The 17,701-nt window shown below is 54.2% G+C and overlaps 2 protein-coding genes and 1 non-coding gene across 4 annotated transcripts; 1 reads left to right on the top strand and 2 right to left on the bottom strand.

Annotated features, from left to right (window-relative positions):
- The first annotated feature begins 355 nt into the window (after window positions 1-355).
- On the top strand, window positions 356-6,031 carry LOC144727748 (myosin-7-like). The gene is made up of 4 exons (XM_078606805.1): window positions 356-431; window positions 1,848-2,053; window positions 2,671-2,838; window positions 3,578-6,031. Exons 2-4 carry the CDS (start codon window positions 2,008-2,010, stop codon window positions 3,745-3,747), a joined length of 384 nt encoding a protein of 127 aa, XP_078462931.1. The 5' UTR covers window positions 356-431; window positions 1,848-2,007; the 3' UTR covers window positions 3,748-6,031.
- A 2,002-nt stretch (window positions 6,032-8,033) lies between these two features.
- Window positions 8,034-17,611, bottom strand: PDCD2L (programmed cell death 2 like). 2 transcript variants are annotated; one of them, XM_078606803.1, is made up of 7 exons: window positions 17,000-17,611; window positions 13,719-13,885; window positions 12,991-13,063; window positions 11,605-12,059; window positions 10,444-10,578; window positions 9,644-9,798; window positions 8,034-8,565 (listed from the first exon to the last, which is right to left on the bottom strand). In XM_078606803.1, exons 1-7 carry the CDS (start codon window positions 17,105-17,107, stop codon window positions 8,432-8,434), a joined length of 1,227 nt encoding a protein of 408 aa, XP_078462929.1. In that variant the 5' UTR covers window positions 17,108-17,611; the 3' UTR covers window positions 8,034-8,431. The 2 variants fall into 2 exon arrangements, with proteins under 2 accessions (XP_078462929.1, XP_078462930.1); XM_078606804.1 differs by having other exon boundaries at window positions 10,444-10,575.
- On the bottom strand, window positions 16,631-16,703 carry TRNAR-ACG (transfer RNA arginine (anticodon ACG)). The gene has a single exon. It is a non-coding gene; the product is annotated as a tRNA-Arg (tRNA).
- Window positions 17,612-17,701: the final 90 nt, after the last annotated feature.

The raw sequence follows: 17,701 nt of genomic DNA, 5'->3' as shown, positions 1-17,701 counted from the left end.
AGAGGGGAGCTCACAAACCCCTCGGTCGCGCTCGCTGTTCCGCGCGGTAACGCCGCTCGCTTCCCTCGCCACGTGCCTATCCCCATCGCCCTCCACCCCCTGAGGGTGATACAATCAGCGGGGCTGGGGAGGTGTGGGGATGGGAGGGGATGAATTGGGGTGGCGGGGTGGGGGGTAGCGGAACAGGAATTTCTATACGGGGCCCCCTCGTGCCCCTAAAAGGCGAGGTCACACTGCCACCAAAATGACTGTGCGGGCCCCTTTTGCGAGGGGGGCTCTCGTGTTCCCCCTCCCCCTGCCCAACACACCTCGCCCCCCCCAGCTCCCTATCACCACCGCCGTCCGTGCCCGACCTCCCTCCCAGTGAAAGTGGATATAAAGGCGCACGCGGTGCCAGGCCCGTGGCCAACTCTGAACCACGACCAGCGCCGGTAAGAGGGCTCCTTGAGGGGGGGGGGGGGTCGCCTGGGTCGAGGGGGTCTGCCCCGTGGTCTTGGGCGAGCCCCGAGATCTCAGTCGCAGCAGCGGCTACCCCGGGTGATGAGCGCGCGAGTGGCACGCGTCATCCACGCGTGTGTACGTGCGAGGGCATGAGTCGACTGGGTTAACAATTGGTTTGTGGTGGTTGAATAAGTGTTGTTTGTTTGAGTTAAATGAGTTTGGAGAAACAAAAATCGATCGGAAGGATACTTTTTTTTCATGATTTGTTTTCTTCGTACGATAAATGTTGCCCATTCAGGGGCGTGATATTTGGCCTTACGGAGATCGCCAAGCAATGTGAATATCTGAAAGCCACGTGGTGGTGGAGGTGGCGGTGAGACTGCAATAGTGGTCCACTGATGGACGTGCCAACTGTGTCACAACGAACATTGCTGAAGCCAGAATTGAATAATGATGATGATGACGGTGAGACTTTAAGATTTGTGTAGGTCGGGTGGGGACTTTTGTAACAACAGCGAAGTGTAGTGTAGTCTATGACATTGGCCGTGATGACCTCTTTACCTTGGCATTTTCTAAATACCAGGACAAACAATCACCGGTATATAGAATTTATTTTACAACTTAGAAGCAAAAATGAGTTTGGAACAAAGTTGACGAGAACAGATTTGTTATATATTTTTTTTATATTCGTATAAAGTGGGGTGATTGATCGTAATTTATTCTCGCGGTACAGAGACAGTGTGTGTTTGCAATGGTTTTTTTTGGGTTGTTCAGCATGATGTCCGACGTTTCGCTCCACATTGCTGGAATCACTTTCACGATATTCTTCAGGGACGCTTTCGATTCCTGAAAGACGCTCCCAGCACGCGGAGCTAAAACGTCGTACATGGGTGCTGAACAACACGCGGCACAGCAGCACAGCAGCGCAAACCGGCACAGTAAGCAACCTTCACGCATCGATTTGTCATTGCAACTCAACTGGAAAACCAGGAATTGTTTCACAACAACCGCGTGCTTGGTGGTACATCTCAAGGAGGCACAGGACGAGTTCAGATTTTCCATACAATGATCCCCCGTATCGATGTAATAGACTGTTGGGGCAAGTGATGTTAGAGCGAGCAGCACCTATGAAGACCGGTATGGCACACAAGGGGGTGGGTGGTCAGCACCAGTGCCAATATTTACACACCGCACTAGGTACTCACTTGAGGCTGAGTCGACCTAGAGGAGGCCCAGGACCGGTTCAGATAATCGTCATTGATGTTGATCATGAGAAGGAATCGAACTCGGGTCGTCAGTTTCATAGAGCAGTGCGCTAACCATTGTGCCACTGCTCTGCACTTATACACGCGGTCGTTCTTGGGATCGTCGCACCCTCAGGCCCCCCCCCCCCTGTGCTCCCCCAGGTGCCCCTGCCCTTCCCGTGTGCCCCCCAGGAATGGCAAACATGGAGAGCGAGTTTGGTGGGGCGGCCCATCTAGTTGCACAAGACGGAGGAGGAGCGGCTGGAGGAGCGACATCGCCCCTGCTGCTTGCAGCGCGTGGTCCTTTGTGTTCCACGAGAAGATGGAGTTCGTCCAGGCGCGTGGTCCAGAGAAGCGAGGGCGGACAGGTCAGGACGGGAGACCGAGTATGGATGACCAGGGTACGGTGCGGTTGATTTTGTTCCACGCAGCTCCACGTGGTTCCACCCTGGGTCTCAGTGGCTCCACGTGACTCCCCCTGACTGAATAAACGAAATAGGTACCACCCAGTGTAGCAAAACGTTCGTCGTACTCATGCATTTATTGGGTCAATGATGACACCACTCATTTCACGCAATTACCACACAATTCACTATTATTGGCCACAATCTAAAGCTGGAACCACTAACGGGATGCCACCTCAGGTGGTACCGACAAGTGACACATCTGACCCTGTCTCATGGACGAAATACACCACGAACCCGGCGACCCGAGATCCACCACTTGGGTTGGCTCAGTTTTAACTCGACTTAGTCCTAATTGAGTACCTTTTGTGGCGTGTAAACATCGGCATTGGGGAGACAAAGGCGGCCAAGCGTGGTGTTGGCCACCCCACCAACTCGTGCGCCGTTCTGACCTTCACAGGTGCTCGCTAACGGCACTTGCCCCAACAATGTCATGGATATAAGGGGGACCTTTGTCTTTGTGCGAGCGAGAGAGCGAGTGAGGGAGCATTGGTTGCTATCCTCCTCTGTCCTGTCGACAGTGGTGGCAGTGGTGAAGGACTCGGTGGTCAACCAGATGAACCCGCCCAACTTCGACAAGATCGGGGTCATGGCCATGCTGATCTCCCTCAATGAGTCGCCCGTGCTGGTCAACCTCAAAGAGCGATCCTCCGTCGTTGATGATCTACGGAGGGCATCGTGGCCTCCAGGTCTATCAACATCACCACGAACACGACCACCATCACGTCGATCATCACCATCACCTCCACCATCATCTTCATAATCAAGAGCAACACGTGCACCACCACCATCACCTCTACCGTCCATCACCATCACCATGGACATCCCTATCACCACCACTGCCACTGCCACCAGCAGCAGTAAGACCATCAACACGGCTGTCGCCATCATCGTCGTGTGCATTACCAACGCCATTGCCAACATTGTTTCCACCCATTGTAATCATCAGCCTCATCATCATACTACTACAATCATCATCATCATACGACTATCATCATCGTCTGTGTCAATTCCACGCCATTGAAATCATCACACAACCACACTCGTCAACATCGTTACACTACTTCATTGATATCACCATTACACCACTCGTGCAACAATCATGATCACCATCATCATCACACCACTATCATGACATCGTCACAATCGTACTTATCACGCACCACAATCACATCACAATCATCATCATTATCACACCACAAAAATGACCACTAGTGCCAAAATCGTCATCACACCACTATCATTATCATCATAACATCATCACAATCGTACTTATCACGCACCACAATCACACCACAATCATCATTATCACACCACAAAAATTACCACTAGTGCCACAATCGTCATCACACCACGACAATAATCATAAAACCACCATCACCATCCTAATCATCACCATCATCACCTCGCCCCCTTTGTGCACCGCAGACCGACCCGGGGGGGTCTCTTTCTTCTGCGTCACTGTGAACCTCCACGAGGGATTCCACGTGGAGGCGAGAAGAGGCAGGAGGGCGCCTCCACGCGTCACCTCCAACCCCGACAACGCGCACCACCAGCACTCGCTCACGGGTACGGGTAGACAAAGATCCCCCGTGTAGCCTTGAACAGACTGTTGGGGCAAGTGCTGTTAGCGAGTAGCACCTATGAAGGCCGGCACGGCACACGAGGGGGTGGGTAGCAGACACCACGCCCGGCCGCCTTTGACTACCCAGTGGTGATGTCTACACACCACAGCAGGTACTCATTTGAGCCTGAGTCGACCTAGGGGAAGCCCAGGAGCGGTTCAGATATTCGTCACTGGTGTTGGCCGTGAGTGGGTTCCAATCACAGCACGCTAACCGCTACACGACCGCTCCCCGCGTAGATGAACAAAGACAAAGATTCCCTGTGTAGCCTCAGACTATAGTGGAAAGTGCAGTTAGCGAGCACCTATGAAGGTTGGAACGGCACATGAGGGGGTGGGTGGCCAACAACACGCCCGGCCGCCTTTGTCTCCCCAGTGGCGATGTTTTGCACACACCGCACCAGGTACTCATTTGAGGCTGAGTCGACATAGGGCAGGCCCAGGACCGGTTCAGATAATTGTCACTGGTGTTGGCCGTGAGTGGGAATCGAACTCGTGTCGCCGGGTTTGTCACATCGCGCGCTAACCGCTACACGACCGCTCCCCACGTACGTGAACACGCACACACACACGTGTACAAATCTCCCGTAAACCACGTGACTTCTACGTGGTCACTCCCACTCTGAAGCCCTCCCCCCTCCCCCCGCCCACTGTGAGAACAGACGCTGCTCCTCCGTCCAGCCTCTTCCCCCTCCTCTCCTCATCTCTCCTGACCCCCTGTGCTCCCTCCATCCTTTCCTCTTATTCCCCATGGCAAATACGGACGTATTTGTAATGGGGACGTATTTGCCATGAGCAGGAATGGAACTCGGGTCGCAGGGTTCGTGCCAAAGTCAGCCCATTGTGCATGACACGTACCAGGTACGTAAACGTAAACTAAAAACTAAACTAGTTTTTTTATTTTACCAGATAACGCACCCTGAGCTATGTAGCTCTTTTTCGGAAGCGACCTGTCCACAAATGATATCTCAACGAAGTGGCTTATCATGTAGACATTTATAGCAGCCAAATACTCTAAACGCACGTTTCTAAATGTGGAGGGGAAAACTGGAGGACCCGGAGAAAAATCCACGCGACCACGAGGAGAGAGAAAGAGACACCGCAAACTCCAAATATACAGCAGGGATCGAGATCGAACCCACGACCTCCTATATACCAGGTGAGGAAGTTAACATCTCATCACCACGGCACCCTAATTAGCGTACACCATCACAGGTACTTGTACATCAACAACCACTATTCGCCACTCAGTGGCGGTGACGTTACCACGACGCTTGTGCCAGGCTATGTGCACCTTGAGGCCACGTGAAGTGTACACCGACATTAATTGGACGGTGACACGGCCCAGCGGTAGCGCGTTCGGCCACTTACCGCGACAAGGTTCACGGTGTCGAGTCGAGCGGTAGCCGCCCCGGTGATGACTGCGGCGCGTAACATTAATCGCGCCAACACGCGCCGTACGATCCACTGCACGTCGTTCGCGAAGAGGGGGCCATTGTGTGCCGCCGTCAACATGCCAAAATGACAGCCCAACAAGTGACTGGATTGGGGGATCAGACAGAGTAGCAGCAGCAGGAGCAGGAATCATTGCCCCCTAGTGGCAAAATCACGGCCCAGAGTCACTCTTGCAAACGAGACTCATTCTGGTTCTCTTGTGCAGTGTGGTTCTCAACATTGTCTTGCCTACTGTGCGTGTACCCCCCTCCCCCACCACCTTGTTGAGTTTTGTTTCACACCTCGCCCGACCCAAACATGTTTCTGAGAAATGTCAATATTCGGATAATGATTAACAATATTTTAACCAATTGTTCATTTGACGAGGTAATCCCTAACTAGCTAAGTAACTGTGCTCGCTGCTTACTCTTGGAAACCGCCAACATTGTTGACGGTCAGTGACTTTATGAATATCGTTCAAATCGTTCTAGGTTACCACGTGGATGTAAATGTTATCGTAGTTATTTTATATTTGGCAGATTCACACGCGATTATTCGCCAATGACTCTCAGGTACGATATAATTTCACACATTCATACATCGCCTCTCGTACCCCCAGGGGCTCCGCGTCACCCCGGGCTGAGAACACACCTGCATTCTTGCGTTCCCACCCGGTTACACAAAACAACCTCGAAATATTCGACATTTCCCTCCCTCCTCCTAACCGCCCTCGATCTCTCCCCCACGAGCCCTCAACCCCGCACGTCTCACGCCACCTGCCGGCCAAACACAGCGCAATGCGAGCTGGAGAGGTCTTCCTTGAGAGACTGAGGTGGCCTGATGCGGGGGGGGGGTTGGTGGTGGAGGGGGGGGGGGCGAGAGGATTGGGGGGCGGGTTCCAGGTGGCGGACGGCCGTGCTCCTCGCTCGTTTTATGTCTCGCACTCAGGAAGATAAGACGAGCAAGTAGTCGGTCCGTCCGTCACGCAACGCAACGCGCCACCTGTGGGGCCACGTGGCCACGGGGTCACAGGGCCCGTTCCTCACACTCGCCCGGGCCACCTGGCTCACCAATCACCAATCACACCTGGCTCACCAATCACACCTGGCTCACCAATCACACCTGGCTAACCAATCACACCTGGCTCACCAATCACACCCGGCTCACCAATCACACCCGGCTCACCAACCTCGCCCATCTCACCTGGGCAGGAGAAGCAGGTGAACGGCAAGCCGCCTCGCTCCCCTGCGGCATCTCCACCACTCCTCGTCAGCTCCTCCCGCCGCAGTCCATCCCAGTTGTTTCTGCTCTCCTGCCCGCACCTCCGATTAGCACCGTTGGCTACGTACGGTGCAAAAAAAAGTCCAGCGTACATACAGCTCCTTCTCGGCTCACCCACTCTTCCTCCTTTGAAAACGAATTTCTTGAAAACGGCGTTTTGTGTCTCGTTTGTCGTCCTACGTACGGTGCGAAAGTTCAACATCCATACATACTCCTCTCAGTCCCACACGCGCTTATCCAGCTCCTCTCAACCTCCTCCACTCCTCCACCGCCACATGGAAGCTTCGCTCCTGCGATTCCATTCCCGCTCTCTACCCCTCGCTTCCCCCAGCTCCTCCCCCATGCTTCACATCCTCCATTCTGGCCTTCCTCCTCTCGAGGCCACAGCGCTGCTCGCCGGCATCTCCACAAGTCCTTCTCCTCGCTGCCTCCATCGCTCCAAACCACTCCACCGCTGGTTTAATCCCCTGGCCGTTTGTAACATGGTGTTGATCCTCACGCCGCTGTTGCTGCTGACAATTATGCTGTTAATGCTCACGATGTTAATTCAGTCGCTGCTGCTGCTGCCAGCAGAAGTTTCTGCTACGAATATCGATGCTGTCATTGCTGCTGATGATAAAGGCGCTGTTGCTACCGATGTTGACACTGCTGTTGTGAACGATTACAATACCGCTGCTACTGCCGCTACTGCCGATGATGTTTCTTGCCCCGTGTCCTCCAGCAGAAGGGAGACGAGGGAATGAGGATGAGCCGTGATGGACGCACGCTCCACCCCGACTGCGATTTGTGAGACTTTGCACGAGATTCAAGAATGCGGAAACACACCACTTGGCCCACGCTCCATCTGCTGCTGCAGTTTTTTTTCACACCGCATTCACGCAGTTCAGCGTTAATATTTTCCTTCACGTCCAGGTTCTCCATTGACCCATTTCACTCTGACCGTCTAGGGTAGGGACGGGGGTGTAGGCAGCACACGCCGTGGGCAGGACACAGGAGGTCGTTGGTTCGATCCCGATCCGACGCCTAAATATTTGGAGTTTGCGTGTCTCTCTCCTCGTGGTCGCATGGATTTTTTTCCCCAGTCCTCCGGTTCTTCCCTTCACATTTAGAAACATGTGTTAAGAGTATTTGGCTGCTATAAATTTCCACATGAGCTACTTCGTTGAGAAATCATTTATGGCCAGGTCGCTCAGTGGGCCTCATAAGGTAACAAAATTTTTGTTTTTCAATTTTAGGCTAGCGACGGGTGTGGGGAACGTGCCCGCAGCGTGGCAAGGAGGTTGGGCGGCACGACCGCCACCACGGAGATGGAGCGAAGGATCAGCTCACGCGGAGGGAGCGAGATGGATCATGGCATCGCGGGATGGTTAGGGAGTGCGGAGGCATTCATCCAGCAGTGGGTAGAACAAGCCTGATGGTGATGATGACGATGATGATGAGCAAAGCCCAACAGAGTTGGTGATAATCTGTACCCCATCAGGCAAACGAACATTTGTTCGCGTTAACAAAGCTAGCGGAGGACAAAGTTCGACTCAGACAACATGAATGAGTTAAATGTTTTATTTAGAAGAGTCGGGGTCACGTGACTGCCCGAGGCCATGTGCTCCACAGACCAATCACGGCTCGTCGTAACGCAGAGCCCCGTCACGCGAGGCCACCGCCGCACCACGTCGCAGCGACGACCCATCGTCAGTCCACTGCTGGATGCAGGCCTGTCCACACCGCGCGGGGTTGTGGGGATTGACGACGCTTCACCACGCTGGTCCCGGGGCAAGGCTGACGACGAAAGCTTACACAGTGGCTCACAGCAGTCGTGGTGGTGGTGGTGGAGGCAATGCAGCGACGACTACGTTTCCAATGTCGCACGTGGCAATCGTGGTTGTTGCTGGCAACGTCGTTGCCCCGACGTTGCTCTCGTCGTGCCCCCGGTGGCCGTGGCGGTGTCACTGAAAGAGGCCTTGGTCCGGGTCCGGCTGAAACCGCACCTCCTCCTCACAGGGGACGCCCCCACCGGCCTCGGCCCAGCAGCTGCGTGCGCACGTGAAGACGAGGACGGAGCCGAACTCCGGGACGGAGTCTGCGAGGCAACGCAGGGGGAGTGGGAGTTGAGTTTTAGCACCGTTGTGTGTGCGTGTCTCAGTGTGTGGAGCGGTGGTGTAGCGGTTAGGGCTCTGCGCTACGAACCCGGCGACACGGGTTCGGTTCCTGATCACGGCCAAGACCAAATTACGATTATCTGTATCGGTTCGTGGCCTCCCCTAGGTCGACTCAGCCTTAAATGAGTACCTGGTGTGGTGTGTGTAAACATGGCCACTAGGCAGAGAAAGGCGGCTGGACATGGTGCTGGGCACCCACCTCGTGTGCCGTGCCGGCATTCATAAGTGCTCGCTAACAGCACGTGCCCCAACAGTTTGTTAAGGCTATAGGGGGATCTTTGTCTTTGTGTGTGTGCCTGCATGCCCAGCCACCGCATGCCCAAGTAGCTTCTGTTTGGCCAGATAGAAGGGGCTAAACAGGCACGACAAGGGCTAGAGGTGAGTGGACATGCCGATGGCCAGTACCAGCGGTGTCAAGATCGGCCTCTGTGGAGGAAGCTCGTGAAGGACGCTCCTGGGCAGTTACAGGCAGTCGCCCTCCAGCAACAGAGGGTGGAGGCGCAACGCTCACAACAACGAGCGGAGCGCCAGACAGATTAAACGTAAGTTGGGACAGTGGTGAGCTGGTGGTGCATCTGCCAGTCAACCCATGACACCTGGGTCTGTTCCATGACCTCCTGTCAACGCGGCCTCAAAGTCCACATAGCCTGGCACAAGCCACATGGTCACGTCACCGGCACTTAGCGGCAAAAGGCGGTTCTTGTTGATCACAAGTATGTGAGAGAGCGATGGAAATAAGCGGACTGAACACAAATGAGACAGAAATCAGAAATAAAAATCCCAATGCAGAGACCACGAGTGACGGATGTAATTATCGGGGCTGCACGGTTACAATGGACGTAGGAGGTAGGGAATGGCTGCCGAGAGATGTGAACGTGGAGAGAGTGATTCGTGCACTGCTCTACAGACCCGATGACGACCCGGGTTCCATTCCCAGCCATGGTAAACATAATTGTGTCCACACAGGCCGCCCCCCCCCCTCCCCCCCACCACCCTCACCTGTCCCCTCGGCCCCCCTGAGCTGCCACACGAGCGCGGGCATCAGCTGCATCTCGAAGACGCGGGGGGCACCGCAGAGTGGGCACGGCATTGGGGGCGCGGTCAGGTGGGGGTCGGGGGCGCTCACGTACAGGGGCTCTCCCCCCCACGAATACCTGCGCACGTCGGGGGTGGGGAGTGGTGGGTGGGGGCGGGCGGCAGAGGACGACAAACGTGACTCACTCGACTCGCTCGCTCGCATAAACCCACGCTGCCAGCTGCTTGCCACCAAGACTAGAACCCCTGCTTCTCCCAGGCAGTTTCCAACCCAAGAACAAACCGGGCTCACCCCCTGCATGTGTGTATGTTGAACTTCTTTTGAACCGTACGTAATCAACCGTGCTAATCGGAGATGCGGGGGATGGACAACTAGTCTCAGTGTGATGAGTCTATGGGTCTCTGTGCAAGTCTATGGATCTCTGTGAGTCTATTGGTCTCTTTGTGAGTCTATTGGTCTCTGTGTGAGTCTATGGGTTTTTGTATGAGTCGATGTTTGGATGTTGAACTTCTTTTGAACCGTACGTAACCACCCATGCTAAATCGGACGTGCTTTGCTCTCGAGACCGCCGGCAAAATTGAACGCATTCCGGATGATTCGGTTCGAAGCAACAACAACGCAACGTTATTTAGAATTTTACCTGGTGACATGTGGTCTTGTGGCTGCCCCCCCCCTCCACCCCTCGCCCCCCTTCCCACCAGGCCCCCCTTGCCCCCCTTCCTACCAGGCCCCCCCTGACCCCGTCACCGTGGCGGCCGCTCACCTCAGCACCTGGCGAGGGCACCGCGCCGTCCGCTTCATGAATTTCAGGAAGAGGCGGTCGCCGTGGCGTGCACACGCCGGCTCGTACTCCTCCCGCGCTCCACCAACCCCGCCGCTGCCGCCACCGCTGTCACTGCTGGGTGCGAGGTCATTTTTTCCCGTGGTGAGGTCAAAACGACGCGTGTCTCCGTGTGCGTAACCGCGGGGGGAGCAGCGGTTTAGCGGTAAGCGCGCTCGCGCTACGAAACCCGGCGACCCGAGTTCGATTCCTCGCTCACGAACAACACCGGTGACGATTTTCTGAATAGATTCTGGGCCTCCCCTAGGTCGACTCGGCCTCAAATGAGTACCTGGTGCGATGTATGGACATCGCCACTGGGGAGACAAAGGCGGCTGGGCGTGGTGCTGGCCACCCACTTCATTGGTGCTCGCTAACAGCAATGACCCCAATAGTCTGTTAAGGCCACATGGGGGACCTTTGTCCGTGTGCATGTGGTGCGCACTAGGACCACGTTTCCCAACAGCCTAGGCCACACGGGAGGGGGGGGGGCGGGGGGGATATTTATATTTGTGTGTGGTGCGCATATTGCGTTTTTATTCCAATCACACATGTGAGAGTCGATTATTGTTTTTATTCCTAAATGTGGTATGTAACAAATATTCCAGGGATATCTGCATGCACTTAAGATGCGCTACAATCGCCACAATGCAACTTTCTGATTTCTGTTGTAACTTCGTGATCCGACCATACAGGACATCTGCGAAAAATTGCTTCATAGCTCATCAGATTCCTCCAGTCTAAATAAAGATTCTGAAGTATGGAATTGATTGTTGATCTGAATCACGACTCCGAATTGTGAGACAATTCATTGAATCACGAGCGGAGCGAATCCTTAAGAGGCCTAGCGCACACAGCCAGCAGTTGAACACAGGCCTCCGAATGTGTATTACCGCCACTGTCCGCAGGCTCAGCATCGACAATCGTCTGCAACGCTCGCAAAACACTCATTCACACTCGCCGCGTGAGCGTCAACAAGTGCTTCCCGGCATCGGAGATCGACGCGGTAATCACCGGGGCGGATGAACACCAACCGCTCTCTCACCGCCGTGAACCATAGTCACCGGCGTGTCACACCCAACGACGCTTCGGAGATCCACTCACCCTTGCCACGGCCGCTGCTGCGCCGCCACCAGCCCATCGGCGCTGCCCTCCCGGCGCTGGTACTCGGAGAGCAGCGCGCGAGCGTGCTGCGTGAGCTCGGCCTCCTCCCCCCCCTCCCCCTCCTCCTCCGCGCAGTCCTCCTCGCTCACCGCGTTCAGGAAGTACGCCAGCAGCCGAGGTGCTGGGTCGCCGCTTTCCTGCGGTCTCGGCATTGCCGCCGATGCCGCCGCCGCCGCTATTGCGCGCCCACCGCCAAGCGACAGCCCGTCCATACCGGGGCACAGCTCCATGGCGGGGTTCGGTGACGGCGATGGGTGGGGGAGCTGGGGAACGCGGGCCGTGGAGTCCGGCAGAGGGGCGGGTGGCGTGGGCGCGTCCCCTGCGTCCCCATCAACGTCATCGCCCCAGTCGTCCGCCCCATCGCACCAGTCCTTGGTGGACATCAGAGGCTCCACCTGTGGAACGGTTGCGCGTGCGACGCTCAGACCGGGAGCGCGCGCCACGACCGATGCCGACGGTGTACGCGTGCGTGGCGCAATGTAGCCCGCTTTCGCAATCCGCTGCTGGGTGACCGCCTCCACACACCGCGTCAGATCATGGGGGATGCTTGACCATGCTTCAACATGGTTGCTCAGTGTGGGTCGGGGTGGGGGGGGCGAGGGGTGGACCAGGACCGGTTCAAATATTACTCGCCACTGGTGTTATCCGAGGTTGGGAGTCAAACTCAGCTGGATATACTCACAGCATAGTACACTAACCACTGCTCCACCAACACATGCACGCGGATGTAGACATGAGCAGCCACTGCACATATATACAACATATAAACACAAGCCAAATGTCACAATGCACAACTCAAAATATTCATCAGCGTCATTGTCAAGAAAATTAATAAAAAAACATAAATAGGCAACGTCTCATTCGTATGCACGTCTTTCCATGTAAAAAATTTAAGTATTTCCTACACCACACACCAGCCGCACAGCCTTCTGGGAGTGCACAATTTCAGTAGCGTTTCAAGACAAGCAAACTCTGGACTGGTTTTGGCACACACTGCCTCATCAGCAGTCAGGCAATAAGCAAGGAGCGTCAGTCGAAGAGAATGTTAAAGATACATTGAAAATTTTTATGGTTCACTTTAATTTCTGGAAACTCACACAGCCACGCTAAACCCCCTTTGGGATTCTGAGTTCAACGTTATTGCCTGGGACTCACAGAGTCTTTAGGATTCTGACGTGACAATATCGTGGCCTGAAAGGCGGAGGGTTAGCAGTGCCGAGTGCGGTAAAGTTGCAGGAAAACGACCCGTCGACATGACATGAGTTCATCACGGTCAACTGCCTCAGGAACGTAACAAATTAAATGAGTTGACCACGCACGTCTCACCTGCGGGGGTGTGGGCGCAGGGGCAGGCACCGCGCGCGCAGGCTCCAAGTACTGAGAACGTAACGCTCGCCAGCTGCAAACAGAACAGAGACACGGACACACAGAGAGACACAGACACACAGAGAGACACAAAGAATCCCCTTGTAGCCTTACATGGGGCTACGGCCCTTCTACACGGCACACCCTGCACCGTGAAGGACCATTGCCCCAAACATCACCCGTTATATATTGTATGTCTTTTCAGGCTACTAAAACTATAATAAATTTTTATTTTACGAGGTAAGGCCCACTGAGATACATAGCTATTTTTCAGAAGCAACCTGGCCACAAATGATAGCTCAATGAAACGGCTTATCGTGTGGAAATTTATAGCGGCCAAACACTCGAAACGCATGCCAATTCTAAATGTTGAGGAAAAAAACGGAGGACCCAGAGAAAAATCCACAGCACCACAACGAAAAATATGCAAACTCCAAATATACAGCAGGCGTCAAGGTCGGGATCGAACCCATGACCTCCTGCATACCAGGCGATGGGAGTTAACATCTCTCCAGCGCAGCACCATGGTGCTACTGACAAATGTGTTATTTGCGCTCGTGCACCACTGCCAACGCAACAGCATCACCAAATAATTTGTTCGACATCACAAACTAAATCCACATTCTCGTCGTTGGTGGGGAGTCATAGTGCAAGACAGGCTGCGGGAGCTGAGCAGCGGGCAGCCTCACCCTCGAGCGGATGTGGAGCATGTGGCGTGTGGGCACGCGAGGAGGTGCAGGGCGCGGTGGTACGGCGAGCCCTCCAGCGGGCAGTACAGCTGCGCCACCAGGGTCTGTGCGGAGCCGCATGCCCCGCACGCCGTGCGTCCCGCCAGCGGCACGCCGGGCACGCTGTCCTGCAGAGTGCGCAACCGAGACGAGGGGTCCGGAATTATATACAAGGTCGAACTCTTTTATAAGGTCGCACTGATTATACACAAAGTGCTTGCCACAAATGAACCACAATCAATACCTTGCGGGTCTAGTCAAGGAGCATAAACCATCATGCGAACTCCGGTCATCCTCGCAGCGGCTTTTGGCTAACCATTGAACAAAGACGGCAACTGCATCACACAAGTACCCGGCCGTGTCGGCCATGTCTGGGGAAGCCAAAGCTGCAGCGAGCTGGCGGAATCGTCACGATCCCGGCCAGCACGTGACTATAATTACACTTCCCACCCAGGCCTTAGGCTCCAGGGCTGTGGGACCAGCACTCCACGTCACGTGTAAAAGCATTCGCTAAATAAATAACTGCATCGCTCGCTGTCAGATGCACTTCTGCGGCCGTCTGGAACACTCTTCCTTCCGATATTCGATAAGCCAAATGGAACTATGCACTTTTAAATCTAGATTGAAAACTCATTTTTTTTGTTTTAGCCACCCGGCGCTCTGCTCGTTGTTGTGAGCGTCACTCCTCCTCCGTATGGGCAGACAACCCATTTGACAGGCGAGGAGTGGAGAGGCCTTCAACCAGCAGTCTATGGAGAAAGAGCCTGTAAATGGAGTCATAATTGATTATTTTGGGTCACGTCGCGCGAGTAAAATGCGTGTTGTACACCCTCCTTCACCTGGCACAGCCCATTAATTGACAATTGGTTACAAACGTTTTGTTGGTAGTTGCAATCAGCATCATCGGGTTTTTGGGTGATTTGTTTTCTGTACCTTGCACTCGTATCGTGTCTTTGTTGTGTTGTTGTAACGTTCTTAGCTCGTGCCCCGACTGGGACATCTGTGAAAAAGAGCTTTATAGCTCATCGGATTCCTCCAGTATAAACACATATTCTGATTCTTATGTAAAGTGGTGTGACGTCACAAATGTGCGCCGACATGTAAGGAGCACGTGGTAGGAAGTTATACCGAGAGGTTAATGTAGTCACATAAATGATCAAAGATTATCTTGGATTATATAAGTTTAAGACATAGGCTTTCGCGGCCAAGATATTGCGATTTGTTGCACCTAAAAACGGCAAGATGTACATGCATAATGTGCATGCGTAATGTATGTTGATTACTTGCCCACAAGTGACGACATCACGTTTATCTCCTCTACTTAAGACTGAAACAGGAGGAGGATTTCTCCACAAATCTGGTTGTCGCCTGATGATGCTGGTTGTAATATCTGGTGAAACGTCGTACTCGAATTGTAAATTTCGCAGTGGGTTTACTCTCCAACGCACCAGTGTGCTGAACTAGTAACTAATTGTCACGTTTTGCTTTGGTGACAAACCTTACTAATTGGTTGCGCCGGGTGGTGGCGGGATTAACGACACATTCATATTGACGCGATCTAACCAAAAACATTATGTTAGAAATGTTAATGTGTACCGTACATGCTTACGTGGAAGAGGGTGGACTACAGATATTTTACTTGTGCGAACCGACTCAAAAATAAATTATGCATCGCAATATTAGTCGGAAAGGCCGACACGTTTGGCTTAATAAGTACAATATGCATCACTTATAAACGAATGTATTGGCGTATAGATGTGCTGCGAAGGGCCGTTATCTGAAATGTCGCCAAAGCATATTATTCGATCTTTCACGAAGCTTACGGTCCACCCTCAATCGCATCCGCACAAATCGTGGCAGCAGACGCGGATACCCTGATGCACAAATGGGACATTAAACACCCTGCAGTGGTATGGTGGTGCGGCTGTGGTCGTCCAGAACAGAGACCGAAGTACAACGTGTAACGACGCAATGCCCCGATCCACAAATACGAAGAAGGAGACATCACAGCGACGACGACGACGGTGATGATGATGCACTCACTACTCCACTTGGCTCCTGACGCGGTTACCTGCTGGTTTGACCACGTGAATGTGGAATTGTAAGTTGTTGCTCTGCATCCACATCAGCAGCCGTACGAAATGAGAAGTTTTATTGACCAACGTGTTGCTTTGTGTTGTTGTTATTGTTGGTGGTGGTGGTGGTGTTTGTGCATCACTGCCAACGAAGCAGCAGCAGCAACACCAAAATCACGGTTTAACTGGTAGGAACCCACTGGTTCCACCAGCCCACAGGGGATTATTGTGTCCGTCCGTCCTGCAGGGAGGGGCTGGGTGGGGAGGGAGGGGCTGGGTGGGGAGGGGCTAGGTGGGGAGGGGCTGGGTGGGGTGGGTGGGGAGGGTGGGGCTGGGTGGGGAGTGGGAGGGGTAGGGCTGGGTGGGGGGGCTGGTCACCCCGTGATGCCCTTATAAAACTCAACGTTTAACCTACTCACGCCGGCTTGTGCCCGCCCTCACAGTCGGCCATATTTGCGGAATACACCACGCCGCCGTTGACCCTGGCCATTGACCGAGCAACCCAACGTTCCTACCAGCTCCCTCTGCAGGAATGTGTTTAAATCATCAACTTCTCAGGCGCCTCCGTTCCTTGCAATTCGACCCCAGAGCCAGCAGGGAGCGCTGCGGGCTGCCGCGTGTACGACTCGACGCATCGTGAACCAAACTTGAAACTTCATGCAAACGGGAATAGAATAAATCGCCGGGCGCAGTTTCACGTAACGACTTCGTACTGTGATGTAATAAATGTTAATAACGACGATGCCTTTAAGATTTTTTTTTAAACACACACCAAAAAAAAACATGTAAAAATAATACCGAGCCAGGCAGGAGTCGAACCTACAATCTTCTGATCCGTAGTCAGACGCGTTATCCATTGCGCCACTGGCCCCGAGCCGCATCCACGTCACTCAGAGGCCAACTTAACTCTCGCGCGAAGTCACCGCGTCCACAAAATAACATCTTATAATCGACCCTATTTGAAGTGTTCAATTGACAACAAACATTTTAACTAAACTCGCACGACGCGCGCGTTCCCCGTGGTAACACGGGAGCCTCTCGGCCTAGACCAGACCCTCCCCTTTCCTCATGTCTCTCCCACTCCCCGTCGCCTCTACTCGCGAAAATAACCCACACAGACATTAAATTAAACATTCACAAACGCGACGATTAGAAACTCTCCCTCACCGGCTCGCCGCCGATCTTGTTGCAGCTCCACGAGGTGGCCGAGCGAGGTGGCACGGGCCCGTCCAGGAGCCCGAGCAGAACGGGGGCCTCGCCTGGGCGAGCGGCCATGTGAGTTGGGGGGGCAGGAGGAGGCCCAAGGGCCCCCCTCTGATTACGGAGTTGCCTCTCTCTCACGCCTTGGTTTCTAAGTCGTCTCTCACGACGACGACGACGTTCCTCAGCAAGGCCTGCCGAGGTTGAGTCGAGATCACGGGGACCACCACCAGCAGCAGCAGCACGAGCTCCCTCGCTTCCCGGCCACGTGTCTCGGACTCGCCTCGTCTCCAGGGGCCACCGTCTCGCCCGCGAGCTTGTCAACGTGCCCGGCTCACGTGGGCATCAGAACATTTATTATACTCGAGAAATCCGATGAGCTATGAAGCTCTTCACACTGGGGGGGGGGGGGTACCACCACCAGCACCACCCCTCCCTCGCTACCCGGCCACGTGTCTCGGCCTCGCCTCTCGTGGGCATCAGAATATTTATTCTGATGGAGAAATCCGATGAGCTATGAAGCTCTTCACACCCGCCCCACACACACACACCGGGGGGTACCACCACCAGCACCACCCCTCCCTCGCTTCCCGGCCACGTGTGTCGGCCTCGCCTCTCCACCTGCCCCCCCCCGTGTCGGCCCTCCTGGGCATCAGAATATTTATTCTG

The sequence above is a fragment of the Lampetra planeri genome, chromosome 26, assembly GCF_965212315.1.
Source record: "Lampetra planeri chromosome 26, kcLamPlan1.2.h2, whole genome shotgun sequence".
Taxonomy (NCBI): Eukaryota; Metazoa; Chordata; class Hyperoartia; order Petromyzontiformes; family Petromyzontidae; genus Lampetra; species Lampetra planeri.
Note: the sequence above shows the minus strand (reverse complement) of the source record. Positions and strands in the feature narration are given on the sequence as shown.

Coding starts and splice junctions, on each gene's coding strand:
- LOC144727748 (XM_078606805.1), top strand. CDS start 2,008: ATGGAGTTCGTCCAGGCGCGTGGTCCAGAGAAGCGAGGGCGGACAG. Junction 2,054..2,670: donor AGAGAAGCGAGGGCGGACAG/GTCAGGACGGGA, acceptor TCCTGTCGACAG/TGGTGGCAGTGGTGAAGGAC. Junction 2,839..3,577: donor GAGGGCATCGTGGCCTCCAG/GTCTATCAACAT, acceptor TGTGCACCGCAG/ACCGACCCGGGGGGGTCTCT.
- PDCD2L (XM_078606803.1), bottom strand. CDS start 17,107: ATGGCCGCTCGCCCAGGCGAGGCCCCCGTTCTGCTCGGGCTCCTGGAC. Junction 13,886..16,999: donor ACAAGATCGGCGGCGAGCCG/GTGAGGGAGAGT, acceptor CGCACTCTGCAG/GACAGCGTGCCCGGCGTGCC. Junction 13,064..13,718: donor TGCTCCACATCCGCTCGAGG/GTGAGGCTGCCC, acceptor TTCTGTTTGCAG/CTGGCGAGCGTTACGTTCTC.